At 45.4% G+C, this 25,192-nt stretch overlaps 1 protein-coding gene across 1 annotated transcript in view; it reads right to left on the bottom strand.

Moving 5' to 3' along the window:
* LOC140406567 (breast cancer metastasis-suppressor 1-like protein-A) overlaps window positions 1–24,626 on the bottom strand; it is a gene marked incomplete at its 5' end in the record, with an annotated part of 29,041 nt that extends 4,415 nt beyond the window's left edge. Inside the window, 6 exons of the mRNA XM_072494566.1 lie at window positions 4,115–4,241; window positions 4,324–4,363; window positions 19,215–19,279; window positions 20,364–20,453; window positions 20,730–20,826; window positions 24,529–24,626. Of these exons, the coding sequence (XP_072350667.1) occupies window positions 4,115–4,241; window positions 4,324–4,363; window positions 19,215–19,279; window positions 20,364–20,453; window positions 20,730–20,826; window positions 24,529–24,626 (517 nt within the window). The remainder of the gene's footprint in view (window positions 1–4,114; window positions 4,242–4,323; window positions 4,364–19,214; window positions 19,280–20,363; window positions 20,454–20,729; window positions 20,827–24,528) is intronic.
* Between the last annotated feature and the right edge of the window lie 566 nt (window positions 24,627–25,192).

Genomic DNA, 25,192 nt, shown 5'->3' with positions numbered 1-25,192 from the left:
TTTCTTAAAGGTACTCTCACATGACACACTTCTCTTCCAGGAATGCTAACCTTGAAGAACTTCTGCTCTTCCGTCTGATGGGATTTCCTTTTCCACTTCGATCGCATTCACCTTTATTGCTTTCTACTTTGCTTCTCATGTTTTACCAGGTATCCAGAAAAATTAACTTCCAAAGCCACATCTTCCTCAGTAACTGGGGTGGATTCTCCATTGCCCGCTACCGGTAGCGGGTCTCCCGGTCGGCGGAAAAGTGAGCGTCAGCCTAAAACTTTCCCATGCTCCAGGCCCGCCAGCGCCAGCAGTGAACCGCATGCCCACGCCAGAAGGAAGTTGCAAATGGATCATTTGCATCCGATTAACGGGTTGGAAGACCGATTCTCCGGGCTCTCCTGATGCTCTAGCCCTCTGAAGCGGGATTCACGGGGGCGTGGATTGTTGCAGATAATTTCAAGCGTGGCACTGACACGGTGGACCCTGTGGTCAGGGGGGTCAGTGCGTAACGGAGGTGCTCCCCAAAGTCCAACAGAAGGCCTGCCTCCCGACTTCCGATGGTGGCCATGGAGTGAGCGATAGTACATAGGGCAGCTCCGGCACGAAGGTGTTGGTTTGAGATCTTTCTAGTGTAGCTGAAGGTGTGGAGGAGACGTTCTCCCTGTGAGTGATACGTCTGCTGGTTATCAGACCCGGCAGAAGAAGGTTAAAGACCTCGCCAAGGAACAGGAGGAGAACTGTGGCGCAGTAGCAATTGGGAAGCTGGCGGAGGGGGAAGGGTGCTGCAAGTTGGAAAACCCCAGATGGAGCAACTGATAGTGTTTATTATAGAGGAGCTCCGCCAGCAGCGAAAGGAGATGCAAGAAGATCAGCCGAAGGCCAGTGAGGGAGCGGTAGCACCCCTGAAAGGATTGATGGAGAGAGTCGAGAAGTGCTTGGAGGCACGGGGGTCACAGATCCAGGAGATGGAGGTGATGTCCGACCACAGAGATCGGATGATGGCATTGGAGGCGGAGGTGAGGCTCTTGGGGGTTGCTAAGGGCAAAGGTAGAAGAGTAAGAGAACAGATCCAAAAAGGCAGAACCTGCGTATCATTGGCTTGCCTGAGGGTGTGAAAGGCACAAGCGCCACAAGATCTGTCTCAAGGATGCTGGCAGGGCTAGTGGCAATGGGGGTGCTCAACAAGGCCCCGGAAGTGCATAGGGTGCACAGGTCCCTAAGGCAGAAGCCGAGAGTGGGCGAGCCATCATGAACAGTGATTGCAAGATTCCTCAAGTTTGTGGAGAAGGAGAAGATTCTACGGTGGGCCAGGGAGAAGCGGAACTGCGAATGGGAAGGGAATATGGTCTGAATCCATCAAGACATTGGAGCAGAACTGGCAAAAAGGCACGCCCGGTTCAACAAGGCAAAGGCAGTTCTATACCGAAGGCAGATGCGGTTTGGGGTACTATACCCGGCGAAACGGTGGGTGATGTTTGAAGGCCGGGAGCACTATTTTGAAAGCCCAGAGTGGCCAATGACTTCATCAGGAACCATAAACTGGGGGAGAACTGAACGTTGATGGGAGACGGAGAAACTGGAACAACTGGGATCGCATTATGCGGGTATGGGGGGGGGGCGGAAAGTGGGGGGGCTTTTTCTCGGATGGGGAGATTTTGCTTCCGCTGGCACTGAGGAGATACTCGGAGAGCCCGGTGGTACAATCCACGATTAGAGTGTGGAACCAGTTGAGGAGACACGTTGGGATGGAGGGGTTGTCGGTGCTAACACCGCCGTGTGGGAACCGTGGGTTTAAGCTGAGGGAGACAGATGGCATGTATAGGAGTTGGAGAGAGGTGGGGCTGGTGTGGGCGAGGGATTCATATCTGGAGCAGAGGTTGGAAAATCTGGAAGAGCTTCGGGAAAGGGTGGTGCTTCTGAAGAGAAGTGAGTTCAGGTATATGGAAGTGAGGGACTTTGCACAGAAGGAATGGAGGTGGTTTCCCAAGCTGCCATAATATACCTTATTGGAGCAGTCGCTGCTAACACATTTGGACGGGGACGGTAGGATTGGGGAGCACAGATGTTGTGGATTAAGGAGAAATGGAGAAGGAGCTGAGGGGGAAAGAGATAGGATGGTGAGCGTGGAGTGAGGTGATGCGCAGGGTGAATTCTACCTCCTCGCATGCGAGGATGAGCTTGATAAGAGTTTACGGTGGTGCACAGGGTGCATATGACTCGGATGAGGAGGAGTGCCTTCCTTGGATTTTTTGTTTCCCACTGGAATGTGTCTATTCCATATATTCTGAAATATCCCTTTGAATGTTTGTCACTGAATTTCTATCGATCGATCCCTGAAGCACATTTGCCAGTTCACTTTAGCTAGCTTCAGTTTCATGCCCTCATAATTGCCCTTATTTAATAGCACTTATATTTAAGTTTAAAATACTAGTTTAAAATAATAATACTCTCTCAAATTGAATACCTCGTGATGCCTTGACTATGAGGTTATCAATTAATCCTTTCTCATTGTACAATACCAGGAGCCTGACCTCTGGTTGGCTCCAGAACAAGCTGTTCTAAGAAACTACCCCCAAAACATTCTATGAATTCCTTATCTACGTTACCTTTGCCAATCTGATATTTCTAAAGTATATGTAGATTAAAATCCTCATGATTATCGGTGTACTTTTCTGACAGGCTCCGATTATCTCTTTGTTTATATTCTGTCCTGCCGTGTAGGTATTTAGGGGGCCTCTCCTACAAGTGACTTCAAGCCTTGATAATTTTTCATTTCAATCCAAGTTGCTTCCACATCCTAGTTCCCTGACCTTAGGTTATCCCTCCCGAATGTGCTACTACCATCATTAATTAACAGAGCCACCCCTTTCCTAACTTTCTCTCCTTCCTGAATGTCACATATCCTTCAATATTCCGGTCCCAATTTTGGTCATCTGCAGCTATGTCACTGTGATAGCTATCAGATCATAGTTACCAATTTCTATTTGCATTACCAGTTCATATGTTTTGCTTCAAAGTGCGTTTAGATACAGAGCCTTTAGTTTTGTCCATTTTAATTACTTTTATTTCAAATTCCCAGGAGGTGACATCTTGCTCCCTCCACCGCAACAGGGAAGCTTCTGACATTTCTCCGTAGAACTACAACTGAGATTGGGGAAAATCTGCAACTCAACAAAACACATCCTTGTTTTCATTACGAATTAACAAAGAATACCGTAACTGGGTTCAACTTGTACCATTTACTACAGCACCAGGAAACATTTATCAAGTGAAAATAGGCAAATAGGCCGAATATATTTTCAAGGAAACACCTCTTCATATATAGCTCAAGTCAAAACCACACTCCCACGCCCCAAATCAGTCAGTTAATAAATTGAGCACAGTACGAAGTCTTACAACACCAGGTTAAAGACCAACAGGTTTGTTTCGATGTCACTAGCTTTCGGAGCGCTGCTCCTTCCTCAGGTGAATGAAGAGGTATGTTCCAGAAACATATATATAGACAAATTCAAAGATGCCAAACAATGCTTGGAATGTGACCATTAGCAGGTGATTAAATCTTTACAGATCCAGAGATGGGGTAACCCCAGGTCAAAGAGGTGTGAATTGTGTCAAGCCAGGACAGTTGGTAGGATTTCGCAGGCCAGATGGTGGGGGATGAATGTAATGCGACATGAATCCCAGGTCCCGGTTACCGGTTACCTGGGACCTGGGATTCATATCGCATTACATTCATCCCCCACCATCTGGCCTGCAAAATCCTACCAACTGTCCTGGCTTGACACAATTCACACCTCTTTAACCTGGGGTTAACCCATCTCTGGATCTGTAAAGATTTAATCACCTGCTAATGGTCGCATTCCAAGCATTGTTTGGCATCTTTGAATTTGTCTATATATATGTTTCTGGAACATACCTCTTCATTCACCTGAGGAAGGGGCAGCGCTCCGAAAGCTATTGACATCGAAACAAACCTGTTGGACTTTAACCTGGTGTTGTAAGACTTTGTACTGTGCTCACCCCAGTCCAACGCCGGCATCTCCACATCATTAATAAATTGAGTAATTGTAATTCAATGAATAATTGCAGCTACTTCAATAATAAGGAACAAATATATAATTGCCTTATAGGATAGTCATCTTTCTTGTCAATACATATAATCTGCCCACGGCTGTACCACTCTCCATCATAAAATAACCTGCCATCTTCTGATCTGGCACTGTGAAGCTGTTTTTCTGACTTGATGGATGCTGAAGTTTAAATAAAAAAAATACAGTTTAATGGTAATAACATAACACCAATATACTGTTAAAATCTTACATTTAAACTCACCGTCTGCCTTTACTCTATGTGGTCCAAGTGTAGCCATTGCCTGATGAAACAAAATTCAACATATAAAGTTGTACTTGTTGCAAGATTTTAGGAGTTGCAAATTTGTGTATAAAAAGAGAACCTTGTTAGATTGTTTTCCATTTGATTTTATAATTTGCCCACAACCTAAATAAGTGCAAATATCATGTTTCATTTTGGAAAGTGATTGTTTGTATGTGTGTGTGCGTGTATAACATGTAAATAAACAAATTGAGTATCTAATTGAACAGAAAGAGTAGTTTAAATTCATGACTCATCATGGTAATATGTGGTAAAAACAGAAAATGTTGGAAAAACTCAGGTCTGACAGCATCTGTGGAGAGACAGTTTCTTCAGATCCATAAGGGGCTGGTTTAGCACAGGGCTAAATCGCTGGCTTTGAAAGCAGACCAAGGCAGGCCAGCAGCACGGTTCAATTCCCGTACCAGCCTCCCGAACAGGCGCCGGAATGTGGCGACTAGGGGCTTTTCACAGTAACTTCATTTGAAGCCTACTTGTGGCAATAAGCGATTTTCATTTCATATGGACTTGAGATGTGGACTCAATTTTATCTTTCCACAGATGCTGCCAGGCCTGCCGAGTTTTCCCTGCATCTGCATGTATTTTGCTTTTATTATAGTAATATGCAGCATGGCGGAGAAACTGCTCCAGGTGAACAAAGTAAATTTGCAATAAAAGTTGCATATGTGGGTCAAACGAGTCGAGGGCTTCCAGTCTATGCTGATCGGCACAACATGAGGAATTCCTAGAAGACCCTAAAGCCTGTGTGCAGTCCTTCATGCAGCTACTCACTGGTTTTCAACACTAATGGGAAAATCTATTGTGATGGACAGGACAGTTATCAAAGAGTGGCCAGGCTAAACACTTTAAGTTTGTGCTTTACCAGCTGTGAACCGTAAATGGGATAGCTATAGACAAGCTTCCAGGCGACTTAAATGTCAAAAATTGGACAGCAAACCATCTGTTGTAGAGGTTGGCAAAACCATCAAATAGATCCTTACTCTCAAGGAATGTTCCAAGCTCAGAAGCTATCCCAAGAGAAATCTATAAATCTGGTGGAGCCCAGGGAGCCATCAATTATATTACAGAATGTGGGATTAACAAACCATTGCGCATGAGTTCAAGGATGCCATGATTGTCCACTTGTACAAAAGAAAAAGGATAAAAATCTTTGAGAGACAAACACAGAATATCCATGTTTGTGATAGTTAGCAAGAGTCAAGCAAAAGTTCGACACAGACTGGTAAGCCACATGTGCTGCCAGAAAGGTAAAGTGGATTTAGGAAAGGCACTTGTGGCATGATCTTAATCTTCTGACAAATAAGAGTAATACTACGTACGATTCTGCTGTTGACCCGATGAAGGCCTTTGACACAGTAAATAGAGCAGCCTTGTGGAACATTTTAGCCAAACTTAGATCTCCTGATGGAAGAATAAATCTGATACAATAGTTTCATGGAGTGACGGCCAGAGTCGCTGTCTGTGGTGAATACACTGACCCCTTTGATGTAACAGGTGGTGTGGAGCATTGATACATCATGGCCTCTGTGCTCTTCAGTGTGTTCTTTGCTGCCATACGCTTTCTGGGGCATTTGATGGGTGTTGATGGAATATACATCCAATTCAGAACAGATGGCAACTTCGTCAACCAGAGACAACTTAAATCCTCAACTAAGGTATTAGAGATGATGGTAGGGGATTTGCGGTTCGTTATTGACTCTGCCCTTGTGTCAGACTGTGAGCACGGCCTTCAAAGGATCATGGACTGCTTTTCAAAAGCAGCTGGGAACTAAGGATTAACCATTAGCTTAAGAAAAACAGAGATTCTCCACATCCACCACCAAATTTTCCTATATCCCACCTACTATTAATATCAATGACTAAACCCTGAAGGCTTTAGTAATCGACCCCAAAAGCACAATCGTCAAGAAGGTCGGCATTGACAAAGAGGTGACAAATACAACTGCCATAGCAGGTTCAGAACTTGTCTGTTTAGGCAAGAGACTGTGAAGGAAATGAGGTATCAAACTTACAACAAAGCTGGTGTACAAAGTTGTGAAAATACCTACACCTTTTATAAACTGGAGAGACAAGGAGTACCTACTCCAGACATATTAAGCAGTTGGACAGGTTCAACCAGAGATACATTTGGCACATCATGGACATAAATGGAAGGATAAAGAGCTCAGCTCAGATGTAAATGACATGTAGTAAGTATGGCTGATAAAATCCCTAAAACGGTTAAGTATTCACAACCTAAATTCAAACAGCTATCTGCAGGTAGGTCAAGATTAAGGTTCAAAACATGAACCTCAGAAAATTTGGCATATCCATATAGTGAGAACAAAATGCACAAGAAATAACGACCTTGGGATCAATCTCAAGAAGTGAGGTTATTTCCTTCGAACAGCAACGAATGCGGGCAGCTAAGGATGAAAGGCAAGCTAGAAAGACTGGGCAGTCCCAACAAAATCCAATAACTTATCCTTGGCCACATGGTAGAAAGCCAAGCACGTTTGCAATCGGGCTCCAGAGCCACATTAGATTGCCCAACAGATGACTCTATGCACACAAGAAATGGCCATCTTGGATAACAAAGGGAAACCAACAATGACATAGTAACATGAAAGAAGAAATTATAACCCAGTATTTAAATGCACATTAATAGTAAATGCAAAAGGAAAACTTCCTATGGCAAAGATTAGTGGGAGACGAGAGGATTGGGAAATCTTTAGGGGGCAACAGAAAGCTACTAAAAGAGCAATAAAGAAAAGTAAGTTAGATTACAAGAGTAAACTTGCTCAGAATATAAAAACAGATAGTAAAAGTTTCTGCAAATATATAAAACAACAAAGAGTGGCTGAGGTAAATATTGGTCCTTTAGAGGAGAAGGGAGATTTAATAATGGGAGATGAGGAAATGGCTGAGGAACTGAACCGGTTTTTTGGGTCGGTCTTCACAGTGGAAGACACAAACAACATGCCAGTGACTGATGGAAATGAGGCTATGACAGGTGAGATGGGCAAGCTAATGGGGCTAAAAGTAGATAATCTCCTGGCCCTGATGGAATGCTAAAAGAGATGGCTAGGGAAATTTCAAATGCACTAGTGATAATTTACCAAAGTTCACTAGTCTCTGGGGTGGTCCCGAAGGATTGGAAATTAGCAAACATGACACCACTGTTTAAAAAAGGAGGTACGCAGAAAGCGGGTAATTATAGGCCAGTTAGCTTAACTTCGGTGGTAGGGAAGATGCTGGAATCCATCATCAAGGAAGAAATAGCGAGGCATCTGGATGGAAATTGTCCCATTGGGCAGATGCAGCATGGGTTCATAAAGGGCAGGTCGTGCCTAACTAATTTAGTGGAAATTTTTGAGGACATTACCAGTGCGGTAGACAACGGGGAGCCAATAGATGTGGTATATTTGGATTTCCAGAAAGCTTTTGACAAGGTGTCACACAAAAGGTTGCTGCATAAGATAAAGATGCATGGCGTTAAGGCTAAAGTAGTAGCATGGATAGAGAATTGGTTAATTAATATAAAGCAAAGAGTGGGGATTAATGGGTATTTCTCTGGTTGGTAATCAGTAGCTAATGGTGTCCCTCAGGGATCAGTGTTGGGTCCACAATTGTTTACAATTTACATAGATGATTTGGAGTTGGGGACCAAGAGCAATGTGTCCAAGTTTGCAGACGACACTAAGATGAGTGGTAAAGCAAAAAGTGCAGAGGATACTGGAAGCCTGCAGGGGGATTTGGATAGTTTAAGTGAGTGGGCTAGGGTCTGGCAAATGGAATACAATGTTGACAAAAGTGAGGTTATCCATTTTGGTAAGAATAACAATGAAAGGGATTATTATTTAAATGATAAAATATTAATTTATCAGGTCCTAGTGCATGAGTCGCAAAAAGTTGGTTTACAGGTGAAACAAGTGATTAAGGCGAATGGAGTTTTGTCCTTCATTGTTAGAGGGATGGAGTGTAAGACAAGGGAGGTCATGCTGCAACTGTATAAGGCATTAGTGAGGCCACACCTGGAGTAGTGTGTTCAGTTTTGGTCTCCTTAACTGAGAAAAGACATACTGATGCTGGAGGGTGTGCAGAGGAGATTTACTAGGTTAATCCCAGAGTTGAGGGGGCAGGTTGTTTCCACTGGCGGGTGAAAGCAGAACTAGGGGGCATAGCCTCAAAATAAGGGGAATTAGATTTAGGACTGAGCATAGGAGGAACTTCGTCACCCAAAGGGTTGTGAATCTATGGAATTCCCTGCCCAGTGCAGCAGTTGAGGCTCCTTCATTAAATGTTTTCAAGATAAAGATAGATAGTTTTTTTGAAGAATAAAGGGTTATGGTGTTCGGGCGGGAAGGTGGAGCTGTGCCCACAAAAGATTGAATGGCGGAGCAGGCTCGAAGGGCCAGATGGCCTACTCCTGCTCCTAGTTCTTATTTACTTAGAATCCCATTACATCTCTCAAGGTGATTCAAATTAAATGCATTGACTATTGTTACATATGCAAATGGAGCATGCATGCACATAGCAAGATCTGACAAAGAGCAAGGAGATGATTGATCGAGTAACCTGCTTATTGGTGTTACTCAAGGATAGAATGTTGGTCATGATGCTTTCAGAACTTTCTGCTCTCCTTCAAATAGTACCATGGGATCTTATACATTCACGCAAACACCATCTTGGTTTGAATCTCAGGTAAAATACATCACTTCCAACAATGCAACACTCTTAGACCGCATGAAAATCACAGCCTAGATTACAAGCCCAAACCATAGATTGGGACATTATTGGCAACATTGTGAGTGAGATAGTTTCTTTTAATGCAACAGTTTTACACTAATAGGGCTTATAGCAGTGGTACTTGTTTCCTCAGATACTGGCAGGTCCAGCCTGCGCACCACATTTCCCCAAGCACGCAAATATATGGACAGCAGGGAGGGTAGATTAATAGGTAGGTTGGCTTCAATGTAGAATAGCTCCTGTTAGAGAACAAAGAAATGTACAACACAGGAACAGGCCCTTCGGCCCTCCAAGCCCGTGCCGACCATGCTGCCCGACTAAACTACAATCTTCTACACTTCCTGGGTCTGTATCCCTCTATTCCCATCCTATTCATGTATTTGTCAAGATGCCCCTTAAATGTCACTATCGTCCCTGCTTCCACCACCTCCTCCGGTAGCGAGTTCCAGGCACCCACTACCCTGTGTAAAAAACTTGCCTCGTACATCTACTCTAAACCTTGCCCCTCTCACCTTAAACCTATGCCCCCTAGTAATTGACCCCTCTACCCAGGGTAAAAGCCTCTGACCATCCACTCTGTCAATCCCCTCATAATTTTGTAGACCTCTATCAGGTCGCCCCTCAACCTCCGTCGTTCCAGTGAGAACAAACCGAGTTTATTCAACCACTCCTCATAGCTAATGCCCTCCATACCAGGCAACATTCTGGTAAATCTCTTCTGCACCCTCTCTAAAGCCTCCACATCCTTCTGGTAGTGTGGCGACCAGAATTGAACACTATACTCCAAGTATGGCCTAACTAAGGTTCTATACAGCTACAACATGACTTGCCAATTCTTATACTCAATGCCCCGGTCAATGAAGGCAAGCATTGCGTATGCCTTCTTGACTACCTTCTCCACCCGTGTTGCCCCTTTCAGTGACCTGTGGACCTGTACACCTAGATCTCTCTGACTTTCAATACTCTTGAGGGTTCTACCATTCACTGTATATTCCCTACCTGCATTAGACCTTCCAAAATGCATTACCTCACATTTGTCCGGATTAAACTCCATCTGCCATCTCTCCGCCCAAGTCTCCAAACAATCTAAATCCTGCTGTATCCTCTGACAGTCCTCATCGCTATCCGCAATTCCACAAACCTTTGTGTCGTCTGCAAACTTACTAATCAGACCAGTTACATTTTCCTCCAAATCATTTATATATACTACAAACAGCAAAGGTCCCAGCACTGATCCCTGCGGAACACCACTGGTCACAGCCCTCCAATTAGAAAAGCATCCTTCCATTGCTACTCTCTGCCTTCTATGACCTAGCCAGTTCTGTATCCACCTTGCCAGCTCACCCCTGATCCCGTGTGACTTCATCTTTTGTACTAGTCTACCATGAGGGACCTTGTCAAAGGCCTTACTGAAGTCCATATAGACAACATCCACTGCCCTACCTGCATCAGTCATCTTTGTGACCTCCTCGAAAAACTCTATCAAGTTAGTGAGACACGACCTCCCCTTCACAAAACCATGCTGCCTCTCACTAATATGTCCATTTGCTTTCAAATGGGAGTAGATCCTGTCGCGAAGAATTCTCTCCAGTAATTTCCCTACCACTGAAGTAAGGCTCACCGGCCTGTAGTTCCCTGGATTATCCTTGCTACCCTTCTTAAACAGAGCAACAACATTGGCTGTTCTCCAGTCCTCCGGGACATTACCTGAAGACAGTGAGGATCCAAAGATTTCTGTCAAGGCCTCAGCAATTTCCTCTCCAGCCTCCTTCAGTATTCTGGGGTAGATCCCATCAGGCCCTGGGGACTTATCTACCTTAATATTTTTTAAGACGCCCAACACCTCGTCTTTTTGGATCTCAATGTGACCCAGGCTATCTACACACCCTTCTCCAGACTCAACATCTATCAATTCCTTCCCTTTGGTGAATACTGATGCAAAGTATTCATTTAGTACCTCGCCCATTTCCTCTGGCAATTCTAGTAATTTAGCAGGCTCCAATGCAAAACCACCTATTGAAGTAGAACTCAGATGATTGATTTAGAGACACCAATTTAAGGTCCGTTAATATTGGGCCGAATCTTCCAAGAAGTAGCAACCACAGTCGGCGGATTGCCACTTTGCTCTTATTTATTTACCTTGCCCGGAGTGCCACATAGCTCACTCTGGACTTCAGTACTGGACCTCCTCAGAAATGTTTTTGCAGTCCTCCCTCAAAGTGCAAGAGTGTAAGGGTAAGTCAAGCCACAATTCCACTTGACGGCACCAGCTACCGTATTCTGTTAAGTCTAAATGTCCCAAAGCCACAGGGAGAAGGGAAGCACATAAGGTGAGGGAGTAGGATTGCAGGTGGGTGGGTGAGGAGGGTCAGGAGTGACCTAGGAGTTAGAACTGATTTTGATCCTTTGAACTTGGGAAACCATTGTGTGTGTAATTTGGAACCATCTGAAGTCTCTGACTCTAACTCATGAGTTTTAGGGTTACAGACACAGGGCGATTGCCCATCAGAACTCCAAACTTTCTGGCAATTGCCGCTTTGTCAATTTGTGAGATCTTCTGTGGGGTCCTCAGCACTTCTTGGGGGATACCTCTACCTCTGGGGTTTACCGTACAGATTTCAGAAGCTCTGGGCATTATCTCATGCATGTAATCCCACATTTACACCGACAGTCGAATGAATGTGGTGTCAAGTTATAACATATAGCAGCATACAACACTGACAGTAAAGAAGTTGCTCTAGTGGGAGGATGCTGTTCTTCTGTACAAGTGTCTTAAATTCACCTTGAAAAGGATGTAGTCGGTTAGCAGATGTCAAGAATTAATGGCAGCTAAATCTTGCATGCCAGATAGCCAAGAAGCAGCAAATAGAAATACAAGAGGGTAAAGTTTTTTTTTAAAACTTAAATTGGTCAATGTCACATCCAAGGACAGTTTAGAGTTAATAAACTAAAATGTCCCTAAAATTTAATCCTTAAATTTAGTGGTCTAACAGCATAACAATCTCTTCCATAAATCAACCTAAATTAGCAAAATCAACCATGAGTACTGTGCTATGCTCATATTGGCTTACCTTCAGAGACAAAAAAATATTTTATTTCAATGGGCGCAAGTTTCAAAACCAGTTGGCACACTGGTTTGAATAAATGAGGTGATGAAACAAGAGGGTACATTGTTACTTTAGATATGGGGGGAAAAAAAAAACATAAGTGACAATGACAAAATGTATTACATTACATGCCTGCCCTGAATGGATTTTAAAATCCATGCTCCTCCCAAATTAGCCAGCAAAATAAATACTAAAAATCACTGCTTGGCTGCTTAAAATGGAGGTTGGCCTCGTGTTAGTTTGTTATGCTGGCAAGGAAACAGCAAATCATAAACAGAATAACATTGGTGGTTATTTTAGCACGTCATTCATATATTGTATTCTCGGAGCTCCTGGTACTAAAGGTATCTTTGGATTCCATTTTCAGACTTTTCCTGATGGTAACCCTAGTTCCTGACATCCCAGAGTGTTGCTCAAAAATCTAGGTAAAATTCACAGTGCATCCAGGAAACAAACACAACTCTAGCTATTTCCAGCTACTAGCTTTATCATTCAATCTCATGCAATCATCCTGGCCTTTCGAGGGGCAGCAGAACAATAGCGAAATTTCAACGGCCGAACAAATTTGTTAATCAAGTGAAAAGTAGCAGTGACACAACATATATAAAGCAGAAAAATAATGTAAATGTTGGAAATCTAAAATAATAAGATAATGCTGGAAACACTCAATGTCAGGCTTGCTTGTTAAAGGCTGTTCATCTCGAACGTTCTTCCTATCTATAGTCAACTACTAAAAACCTACCTTCAATATCTCTCCACAAACACTGCCTAATCTGCGAGTTTTGCAGCATTTCTGTTTCCCAGATACATATATTACAATATGTACTACGTTTTACTAGTTCAAATAATTTTTAAAATGTTTGCTGTAATTATGCTAAATTACAATATTTAAGCAGTTCTCTTTTTCTCTCTAGAAGGTATCTGACCAACTCTTTGAAGGCTCTGCAGAGACAGGATTTGAAAAAGACAAGGGGCGGGATTCTCTGCAATCGGCACGATGTCCGCTGACCGGCGCCAAAAACAGCGCAAATCAGTCCGGCATCGCGCCGCCCCAAAGGTGTGGAATTCTCCGCATCTTGAGGGGCCGAGCCCTCACCTTGAGGGGCTAGGCCCGCGCCAGAATTCTTTAAGCGCTGGGCATGCCCAGAACATATGGGCATGGTTTGCTGGGCACCCTGAGCATCTCACACATCTGTCCTCCACCCCAAAGAACTTGCTCATTCTCGCTGTCGTCATGTGTGCCCGGTGGACCACCTTAAACTGAATTAGGCTAAGCCTGGCACAAGATGAGGAGGAACTAACTAGGGCATCAGCCTACAGGCCCTCATCCAGCTCCTCCTGCCACTTGCCCTTCAGCTCCTCCGCCGAGACTTCCTCTGCCTCCTGCAGTTCTTGGTATATGTCCGACACCTTCCCCTCCCCTACCCAGATGCCAGAGACCACCCTGTCCTGTATCCTGCGGGAGGGTAGTAGCGGAAATGCCACCACCTGTTTCTTCAGAAAAGCGCGGACTTGGGAGGTATCTAAAAGCATTCCCCGGGGGCAGACTAAATTTCTCCTCTAGCGCCTTCAGGCTAGGAAAGGTCCCATCTATAAACAGGTCCCCCATCCTTTTGATACCCGCCCTATGCCAACTTTGAAACCCTCCGTCTATCTTGCTCGGCACTTTAAGGTCCAGACTGAGGCCCCTTCTCCACTGACCCCAGATCCTCAGTACCGCCGTCACCACCGGGCTTGTGGTGTACCATGCCGGCGAGAACGGCAGCGGTGCCGTTATCAGTGCTCCTAAGCTGGTGTCCTCGCATGACGCCGCCTCTAGCCGCTTCCACGCCGCTCCCTCGTCCATTACCCATTCTAATCATCGCTATATTAGCCGCCCAGTAATAACTGCAGAAGTTCGGCAGCGCCAGCCCTCCTCCCCCCGGCTGCGCTCTAAGAAAAGCCGTTTAACTCGCGGGGTCTTGTTTGCCCACACAAATCCCGTGATAATCCTGTTCACCCGCTTGAAGGAGGATTTGGGGATGAAGATGGGAAGGCACTGGAAGACGAACAGAAACCTGGGAAGGACCGTCATTTTCATGGACTGCACCATACACGCCAGGGAAAGCGGGAGCATGTCCCACCTTTTGAAGTCTCCCTCCATCTCCTCTACCAGCCGAGATAGATTGAGCTTGTGTAGGGCATCCCAATTCCTAGCCACCTGTATACCCAGGTACCAAAAGCTCTTCTCCACCCTCTTGAGCGGGAGCTCCCCCAGTCTCTCCTCCTGGCCCCTCGCATGGATCACAAATAGCTCACTTTTCCCCACATTTTACTTGTACCCCGAGAAACTCCCGAAGTCCTTTAGGATCCGCATGACCGCCCCCATCCTCTCTAGCGGGTCCGAAATATACAGGAGCAGGTCGTCTGCGTAGAGCGAAACACGGTGCTTCCCCCCCCCCCCCGAACCAGTCCCCTCCAGTTTCTTGACGTCCTCAACGCCATGGCCAACGGCTCAATTGCCAGGTCACATAGCAGCGGGGACAGGGGGAACCTCTGCCTCGTCCCTCGGTGCAGCCGGAAATACTCCGACCTTAGTCGGTTCGTGGACACACTTGCTACGGGGGCCTGGTACAGTAGTTTGGCCCACCCTATGCATTCCTCACCAAATCCAAATCTACTTAACGCTTCCCACAGGTACTCCCACTCTACCCGATCAAAGGCTTTCTCCGCATCCATTGCAGCCACAACTTCTGCGTCCCCTCCTTCTGAGGGCATCATAATGTTTAAGAGCCTCCGCACGTTCGTGTTCAATTGCCTGCCCTTGACGAACCATGTCTGATCCTCGTCAATCACCCCCGGGACACAGTCCTCTATTCTGGTGGCCAAGATCTTAGCCAGCAGTTTGGCATCTACATTTAGGAGCGATATCGGCCTGTAGGACCCACACTGCAACGGATCCTTGTCCCGCTTAAGGATGAGCGAGATCGAAGACCGCGACATCGACGGGGGGAGGGTTCCCTGCTCCTTGGCCTCTTTAAAGGTTCTTAGCAGGAGTGGGCTCAGCAGCTCTGAGAATTTCTTGTAGAATTCTACAGGGCAACCGTCCGGTCCCGGGGCCTTGCCCGACTGCATATTCTCCAAGCCCTTAACTATCTCCTCCAACTCAATCGGGGCCCCCAATCCCTCCACCAGCTCCTCGTCCACCCTTGGGAACCTCAATCAGTCCATAAATTGCTTCATCCCTTCCCTCCCCTCCGGGGGCTCTGACTCAGGCAGCTGGCAGTAGAACTCCTTGAAGACTTTGTTGATCTCTTCCGGGCTCAGGACCATGTTACCCCCCTTATCCCTAAATCCCCCAATTTCCCTGCCCGCCTCCCTCCTTCAAATTTGGTGTGCCAGCATCCTACTCGCTTTCTCCCCATACTCATATATTGCCCCTTTCACCTTCCTCAGCTGTGCCTCTGCTTTCCCTGTAGTCAGGTCTAACTCCGCTTGCAAACTCCGGCGCTCCTTTAGCAGCCCCTTCTCGGGGGGTCTCTGCGTACCTCTTGTCTACCCTGAGTATCTCTCCCACTAACGTCTCCCTCTCCGCCCTATCCTTCATCTCTCTGTGGGACCTGATAGAGATGAACTCCCCTCGAATAACTGCCTGCAAGGCCTCCCAGACCGTAGTCACTGTTACCTCTCCCGTATCGTTTGTTGTCACATAGTTTTGAATGCTCCTCCTAATCCACCCACAGACCTCCTCATTCGCCAACAGTCCCACGTCCAATCTCCAGAGAGGGCGCTGCCCTCTCTCCGCCCCCAATCTCAAGTCCGCCCAGAGCGGAGCATGGTCCGAGACCGCAATGGCCGAGTACTCTACCCCCTCCACCCCTGGGATTCGCGCCCTGCTCAACACGAAAAAAATCAATCCGAGAGTACACTTTATGCACGTGGGAGAAGAAAGAGAACTCCTTCGCCCTTGGCTGAGCGAATCTCCATGGATCCACTCCCCCCATCTGGTCCATGAAACCCCTCAGGACCTTGGCCGCTGCCGGCCTCCTCCCCGACCTGGACTTAGACCGGTCCAGAGCCGGGTCCAGGACCGTGTTGAAGTCTCCTCCCCCCCCCATTATCAAATTGCTTGACTCCAAGTCCGGTATTTTACTCAGCATGCGCTTCATGAATTCCGTGTCATCCCAATTCGGGGCATAAACGTTCACTAGCACCACCTGGGCCCCTTGTAGCTTACCACTCACCATAATGTACCTGCCCCCTTTGTCCGCCACAATACTTCCCCCCTCAAATGCCATCCGTTTGCCTACCAGGATTGCGACCCCCCTGGTCTCTGCGTCCAACCCAGAGTGGAATACCTGGCCCACCCATCCTTTCCTCAGTCTAGTTTGGTCAGCGAGTTTTAAGTGCGTCTCCTGTTGCATGCCTACGTCTGCCTTTAATCCCTTTAAGTGCGAGAACACGCGGGTCCTTTTGACCGGCCCATTTAGGCCCCTTACATTCCACGTGATCAGCCTGGTCGGGGGGGGGGGGGGGGGGGGGGGGGGGGGGCACCCACCCACACGCCCGCCAACTAGCCATCTCCTTTTTTCGCCCAGCCACGTGCCCGCACCCCCCGATTACTCAAGCCCTCCCGCCGGAGGCTCTCCATACCGACTCTCCGACTGTTCCCGAAAGTTGGCTCCCCTTCAGCCAGCAAAGCAGCATCCCCCCCTCCCCCACCCCTCAATCCCAATCCCCCATGTCAAGCCCCCGCTTAACACTAACTCTTCCCCCCCATTGCACTTCCGTAAGTCAGCTGACCCATGCTGACCCCGGCCGCTCCCACCTCTACCTCCAATCCCAATCCTACTGTTGTCTCCTTCTTCGGGCCCCCAACCTCCCCTCCCCCACAGGGTGTGAGAGAGAGAGAGAGAGACACCCCATTCTTCCCGTGTAACAAGAAAAAAAAACGGAAGGGAAAAAAAAAAAAATACAACAAACAAACTCCGGGCGTTGCCCCAAACAACGAACGACCCCCTCCTCCCCCCCCCCTCCCCCCCCACCTGGCGAGCTGCCCTAACTGACGGGCCCATCTCCCCCTTCTGCGGCGTGGCTCCGCGAAAGCAGAGAGCTGGCAAAGGACCCTGAGGGCAAAAACAAAGAGAGAGTGGGGCAAACCAACATAACATAGCCCCCTCCACCCCCCTCCCCAGCCCCCATACAACTTACACTCTGCTTCCAATCTTATATTCGGACAGCACCCGGTTACACCTCTTCACCTGGGCATTCCAACAATGTGCAGCTGCCCATTAGTTCAAGTCCAACTTCTCATTCTTAATGAATGTCCACGCCTCGTCCGGCGTATCAACGTAGTGGTGCCGGCCTTGGTACGTGACCCACAGCCTCGCCGGATGTAGCAGCCCGAACTTCACCCCTTTGTTCTGGAGGGTCGTCTTGGCCCAGTTGAATCCCGCCGCCTCTTAGCCAGATCTGTTCCCCAGTCCTGGTAAATTCAAATCTCACAGTTCTCCCATTTACTGCTTTGCTCCTTCTTTGCCCATCGCAGGATACGTTCCTCGTCTGTGAAGCGGTGGAATCTTATCACCATAGCCCTCGGCAGTTCATTCGCCCTAGGCTTCCTTGCCAGGTCTCTGTGCGCCCCGTCCAGTTCCAGGGTCCGCGGGAAGGCCCCCGCGCCTATCAGCGGCCCCAGCATCGTGGTCACAAATGCGCTCGCATCCGACCCCTCCGCACCTTCGGGGAGGCCCAGGATTCGCAGGTTCTGCCTCCTCGACCTATTTTCAAGGTCTTCCAGTTTCTCCTGCCATCTTTTGTGCAGGGCCTCGTGCACCTCCACCCTGACCGCAAGGCCCAAGATCTCATCCTCATTTTCAGAGGCCTTTTTTTCCCCCCTCTTTGATCACCTTCTCCTGCATCTTCTGAGTCTCCACCATCCTTTCCATGGAAGCCTTCATAGGGGCCAGCATCTCCGTCTTGAGCTCCGTGAAGCAGCTTCTCAGGAACTCCTGCTGCTCCCGCAACCACTGTGCCTCCTGGTCCGCGCCGGCCACCATTTTGTCATTTCGCGCCCGTTCCCCTCTTTTCACCGATCCAGCCTTCTTTACTGCCCCACTCCTGGTCCACTCCATACAGCGCTGGGGGGAGCCTCACCAGCGTTTACTGCCCCACCGGGGATCGCTGCCAAAGTGCCGCTAAAGGTCCGTTAACGGGCCCAAATGTCCGATCTCGGCGGGAGCTGCCAAATGTGCGACCTACCCGGGCATGGCCTCAACCAGAAGATATTTAATTCTTATGAGCTAGGTATTTCATGGTTACGATATTATAATTAACAATAAATCAGGGTGGGGGAAACTCAATTATGTCACATTAAAAAAATGCTTTTGGTTTATTGAAATGTGGCATAAATAGAACCATGGGATATGAGGCACACCCTTGTTACATTATTGCTAAAGGGTATTTGAAACTTCCCTGTAAAAGCTATTGGTACGATGCAAATCACACTAAAATTCCTCTACACGTGATAAAGAAAACTCAAATGTCATTCCAAGACACTAGTTCAACTTATTTTGAGAAGATATTCATAAACCGCTCAAGCATCATTGGCACAAATAATTACCTTGAAACATGCACCTCCATGAAGCACTGGCATCATTTTCAACTAATAAAAAATATTCATTTAAATAACTAACACAGGCATATTTTGGATGTCATTTTAGTACTGCAATACCACACTTCTAGAAACGTTACTTCTACTTACATATAGAATATTCCCGCAGACCACCATGTGAAATTCTATAATGGCAATATTTTGTCCAGAATGTTTTCGCAAAGTAAAAATCGGTTCAAATTAAATTAGATTTTGCTTCGGAAAAACAACAATGAAAAGTTCCTCAAACTAACATGTTTTTAAAAATGCAGAATTATGTTGCGCAAGTCTCACAATAATCAGAGGTCAGTACTTTTCAAATACGAAATATGTTAGATGTTAGGGGCACATCATATGAAGAAACATACTTTTCTAATGGTTGTCCAGTCTTCAAGTATATCGAGGTCTTGTAACATGTAAACTACATAAGGGCGTTTGCTGGTTAAGGAATATTTCAGTATTTGAAAAGGAATTCAATTTTCTCTAAAATTTGCACATATAATAAATAAAATACCGAATGTCTAAACACAAGGCATATTATATCTTTTTATTTGCAAGATAACACAGAAAGATCACATTGTAAATTATTATAGAACTATAGAATTCCTAAAGTGCAGAAAGAGGCCATTTGACACATCAAGGATTTTTTCTTTATTTTTAATGGGATGTGGGCATTGCAGGCAAGGCCAGCATTTGTTGCCTATCCCTAATTGCCCTTTGCTGAGTGGCATTTTAAGAGTCAACCACATTTCTGTGGATCTGGTTTCACATGTAGGCCAGACCAGGTAAGGATGGCAGATTTCCATCCCTAAAGGACATTAGTGAACCAGTAGGTTTTTTACAAGCGACAATGGTTTCATGGTCATCGTTAGACTTTAATTCCAGATATTTTATTGAGTTTCAATTCCACCACCTGCCATGGTGGGATTCGAACCCAGGTCCCCAGAGCATTATCCTGGGTCTTTGGATTACTGTCCAGCAGCAAAACTCCTATGCCACCTCACCGACCCTCTGAAAGAACACACTACTCAGGCACACCCCCCCCACTGCATTCCCGTAATCTAACCCGTTCATCCTTGGACACTAAAGGGGCAATTTAGCATGGCCAATCCACCTAACCTGCACATCTTTGGACTGAGAGAGGAAACTGGAGCACCCGGAGGAAACCCACACAGACACAGGGAGAACGTTCAAACTCCACACAGTCACCCAAGGCCAGAATTGAGCCCGGGTCCCTGGCGCTGTGTGGGAGCAGTGCTAACCACTGTGCCACAGTGCCGCCCACCATGTTAGTATGCTTTTAATTTTTTTTTAAAGTGCATTTCCAATGCTGCAAAGGATGATCATATTATACATTAAAATACTAAATATATGTATTTGTTTTATTAGAAGCTCTGCAAAATTATTAATTTTCCCAGTAGGGATAAAGACAAATTACAATTTTTTAATATCAGTTTACCACTTGACTTCTCTGAAGCACATGTTTTCTTGTAAAGATGAACTAAAAAAAAGGATATCAGAGACAACCACTGGCTTTTTCTTTTTGTCTGGGCTGAACGGATCTTTCCTCTTATTTTTTCTGGACTGTAGCTCATCATTCCATAGCTCTGAAAGACACAGATTATGATTTATTAATATGAATAGTGTATTTAAACAGGAAAATAATCACTCATTTTTAAAATTCAAATTATCAGTTGTTTTAATTCACCTTTGTCAGAGGAATAAGTAGTAAAAACATATTACTGCATCGGTTGTAGAACTGCCAACTTTTAAAAATCTATGTTATTTCTTTTCACATAATGAATTTTAAAGTTTTACAATAAAGTGTTAAGCTGCAAAACATTTATTAAGCATACTTAGTTTGAACTGAGCAGCTGACATACCGGATGTGATGTCAATGCTATGCCGATCTTCTTCAAGGCGCCGGATTCTCTCCTCCAGTTCACTTTGTAGAGTATCATAAAGAAGTAGCTTCTCACTCTAGCAAGCAGCAGAATATAGGTTAATTATTTGGAGTGATTTTATATTACATGTAACTACTCATTTTTCTTAATTTATTCATTCTTGGAATGTGGGCACCATTGGCTAGGCTAATATTTACTGTGGCATTGAAATGGTGGTGGTAGTTCTTAGTGAACTACAGTAGTCTGTGTTGTGACAATGTTCAATAATGTTGCTTGGTTGTCAGGTTTAGCATTTTGACTCCGCAATATTAAAGGAAGAGTAATATATGTCTAAGCTAGGATGGTGCGTGGCTTGGAGGTTATGGTGTTCCCATGCACCTATTGCACTAATCCTTCCAGGTGGTGGAGATCAAGGGTTCCGTAGGTGTTACCAAAGAAGACTTGGCAAGATGATGCAATGCATATTTTAGTAGGCCAATGGTGGAGAGATGGGACTCTTAAGCCAATGGATGGTTTGCCATCAAGTAGACTGCTTTGTTCTGAAGAGTGCGAAGCCTTGCAAATGATTTGGGAGCAGCAACCATCCAGGCAAGTAAAAAGATTCATACTCCTGATGTGCCTTGTAGGTGGTAAAGCAGTTTTATAGAGTCAGATGGTGAGTCGCTCACTGCAGAATAATCATCGCTCGAGCCTTCTCTTAATAGCTGCAGCATTTATGTGGCTGGCCAGTTTAATTTCTGGGCAATGGTGACCCCAGGGTGGTTGATGATGGGGACTCACCTGATGATAATGACATTGAATGTCAAGGAAATGTGGTTATGCTTGCTCTTGTTGTGATGATTCTGTGAAACCTGTGTGGCCTGAATGGGAGGTTTCTCAGGTCTTCCTGCATGTGGTTTAGACTGTTGAGCTAAACACTGTTCAATCAATGAACAGCCTCACTTCTGAAGTCGAGGATGAGGGAAGATCATTGATTACACAGTTGGTGATAGCTGAGCCCTGGGAAATTTGAGATGATTGTCTTGCAACAACCAGGACCGTTCAGATGTGACTCTAACCGCTGGAGAATGTACTGTTGAACACCATTGATTTCAGGTTTACTAGACCAGTGCCACACTTAGTCAAATGCTGCCTTCATAGCATGGACAGTCACTCTCACTTCCAAACACTTGAAAACAGCTAGTGTTCATGTGGGGCACGGTATCACAGTGGTTAGCACTGCTTTCTCACAGCGTCAGGGAGCTGGGTTCAATTCTGACCTTGGGTGGAGTTTACACGTTCTCCCAAAGTCCAAAAACGTGCAGATTAGGTGGATTGGCCATGCTAAATTGTCCCTTAGTGTCCGAAAATGGGCAGGTTAGGTGGGGTTGTGGGCATGTGGCGGGGGAGTGGGTCTAGGTGGGGTGCTCTTTCAGAGGGTCAGTACAGACTCGATGGGCTGAATGGCCTCCTTCTGCACTGTAGGAATTCTGAGGTTCAATGCTTGGGCTTAAGCTATAAATGAGGTCTGCTACCAGGGTTTTTGGCAGATCCCAAACTATACATTTGTGAGCAAGTACCACTCGATAGCACCATTAGTTTACTCCTTACATCACTTTGTTGATGATTGAGCAGAGGTGAATGGTGGCAACTGGTTCATTTAAAGTATCCTGCTTTTTGTGGTCATATGAAGGCAATTCTCCACATTAATCTGATAAAAGCTATTCTTTTGGATTTACTGAAACAGCTTAGCTAAGAACTAAGGGCTAGTTCTGGAGCACAAGTTCTTCATACCATAGTCAGGACACTGTCAGAGCTTGTAGCCTTTGTTGTCTCTTGTGCGCGTGGCCATTTCTTGATGCCATGTAAGGGAAAGGATATTTGCTGAAGCCTTGCCTCTGTCACCGTGGACACATCAGGAAGAGACTGAGAAAGTTCATCTGCTTAACACTTCTGACTGAAGGTGCTTACAATCATTTCAGCCTTGCCTTTTGCACTCACATGTTGGACGCTACCAACAATGAGGATGGCCATATCCATGGAGCCTATACCTCCTCCTGTTAATTGCTGAATTGTCCACTACTATTCAAGATTGGATGTGGTACGACTTCTGAGCTCTGAGCTTTGACCTGATCTGTTAGTGTGTGATTGCTAAATTCTGTTCTGAGCATGCTGCTTCCACTATTTAGCATATATTTAGTCTTGCTGAAAAAATAGATTTGCTGTTGAACCTTTTCTTCTTGCACTCATTAGGACAGATTCACAAAAATACCAAACCTCAAAGGGAACAATAATTTATACTACACGTGAAGAGGGTGTTGATTAGTTGGCAAGTGGACTTTGATTGATAGAGGCATTGCCATGGAGAATGCATCAGGGAACAGTTAACTGCCGAGGTTTTGTTTAAAAAAGCATCAAAAACTATCCTGTGGGATAATGGCTACCCTGAACAGATCACTGTTTGCTGCATATCATACAAACTCATGAATGATCCTAAGGCCGCCGCTTTGTCCTGAAAAATGCCCAATCTACTTCAGATTATCCTGAAAGGGTAAGGTGACTCAAATATTTGACCAACAGGTGAAGCTAAGTGATTCACTCTGCTCCTTTGCAGCAGCAACACAAATGGTATTCTCTCCTAATAAGTGCTGCCGTCAAGATGAAAAGACCTGCCCACCACACAAATGAGTAATTGGGTTTATGAATATTAGTACCAGCGGTGTGCCAGGTATGTAGCCCATACATCTGTTGAAGCATATGAAACATCATGTCCCTTTAATATTCACAACAGTCAAAATACTGGCTGTACTCACAGCCCATGCTTGTAAAATTGGACACTTGCTAAAAAATCCTGATTGTGTTAAGAATTACATAGATAATCAATTTAAATCATCAGTTGGGCTCTTAGTGTGGCTCACTTATGCGTGCTAGAAGCATAGATTCACACAAAGAGCCCTGTCCTTTGCAAACAGAAAGAATATGTTCATGTATTACACTTTCTTCAACTTAACAAATGCTTGGGGAACAGCCATTCCTTAGTTCATTTATCATGGCAATGCCTTGACCAGTCGGGAGTTGACCTGCCTGGTTTGAATTTAAACACAACCTATGGACCAGTAACCTTCAAACCAACCCATAACTGTTTGAAATTTTGAATTCAATTATATAAAATCTGCATCAGTAAAAGTGTCTAAGAAGCTGTCATTTCATCATAAAAATCCAACTGGTTCACTGGTGTCCTTCAGGGTTAACAGACCTGCGGTTATTACCCAGTCTGTGACTCCAGCTCCACACCAATGTGGTTAATATTGAATTGCCCTCCAGATCTCAAACCACTAAAAAGAAACAACAAAACAAACGAGCATGCAGCTGCATCTAGGCATCAAATCAGGAAATGAAAAAGGCACGCCCAGCCCAGAATAAAACTTCTCAGACACCTACTGGAAGAGTTATCGCACAGACTAGTTAAGTAAAAGCCTGACGTAGTCACTTAAAAGAATCATAGTTATCAGCCAATGTTCCATATTCCCAGACCAACCGAGATGAGGAGACGGTTTCATGCAGTTAGAGGAAGTACCCCATTGTGTCCTCAGCATTGAGATTGAATCCAATGGTTTCAGGTCAAATGTGGGTATGGAAACATGGCTGATTATCATCACCCTCCCTCAGATGATGCAGTACTCCTCCATCTTAAACATCACTTGGCAGAAGCATGGAGGGTAGTAGCATAGGCACAGAATGTACTCTGGTTGGGGGACATCACTGTCCATTACTCAGTAGCTCAATAACTGCTGCTTACCTCCCAGTGTTGGAATGCAGCCTGCACTTCGCACTCATATTGGTTCTTTACAGTTTTTAAACAGAGCTCTCTATAGATACCTGTAACCAGAAAGTCACCTGTTCAGATGGAGAGTTAATGAGTTGATTCATATGCTTTGACTACTTATTCACATTTATATTAGGATCCCTACCAGATCAAGTGGAACACCCCCCACATAATTAATTTGACAGCTACATTGATGCTGTTAAATGTTGCACATCAAGTAGGCTTAGAAACATTAGACCTCTCCTGCCTTTCCAGACTTGCAAGGATTGTTATATGAAAATATGCATTTCAGGAAACCTTTTCTTGCTTTGAACTAAGAGGGATAATAGAGTAACTCAGGAAGGCTGATTCAAATATGAACACAAAGAAGCAATTTCAATTTGCTCGAAATTCATGTTATAAATAATTCTGGTGAATGTGGGGTTCTGGCAAGCCCACTAAGTTTTATTTAAACAAAACAGACCAAGATATTCTTGATGTCCAACCCCTCTACACCTCCGCCCATGACCAGGACGGTCTGAGAGCTCTCTGCTTTTTCCTCGAATGGAGGTCCAACCAGCCCACACCATGCTCCTCTGACCACTTGAACTTGCATTCAAACTGAACAACTTCTTCAGCTCCACATCTTTCCTTCAAA

The sequence above is a fragment of the Scyliorhinus torazame genome, unplaced genomic scaffold (genome assembly GCF_047496885.1).
Source record: "Scyliorhinus torazame isolate Kashiwa2021f unplaced genomic scaffold, sScyTor2.1 scaffold_633, whole genome shotgun sequence".
Lineage (NCBI taxonomy): Eukaryota > Metazoa > Chordata > Chondrichthyes > Carcharhiniformes > Scyliorhinidae > Scyliorhinus > Scyliorhinus torazame.
This window is presented reverse-complemented; position numbering and strand designations above follow the sequence as displayed.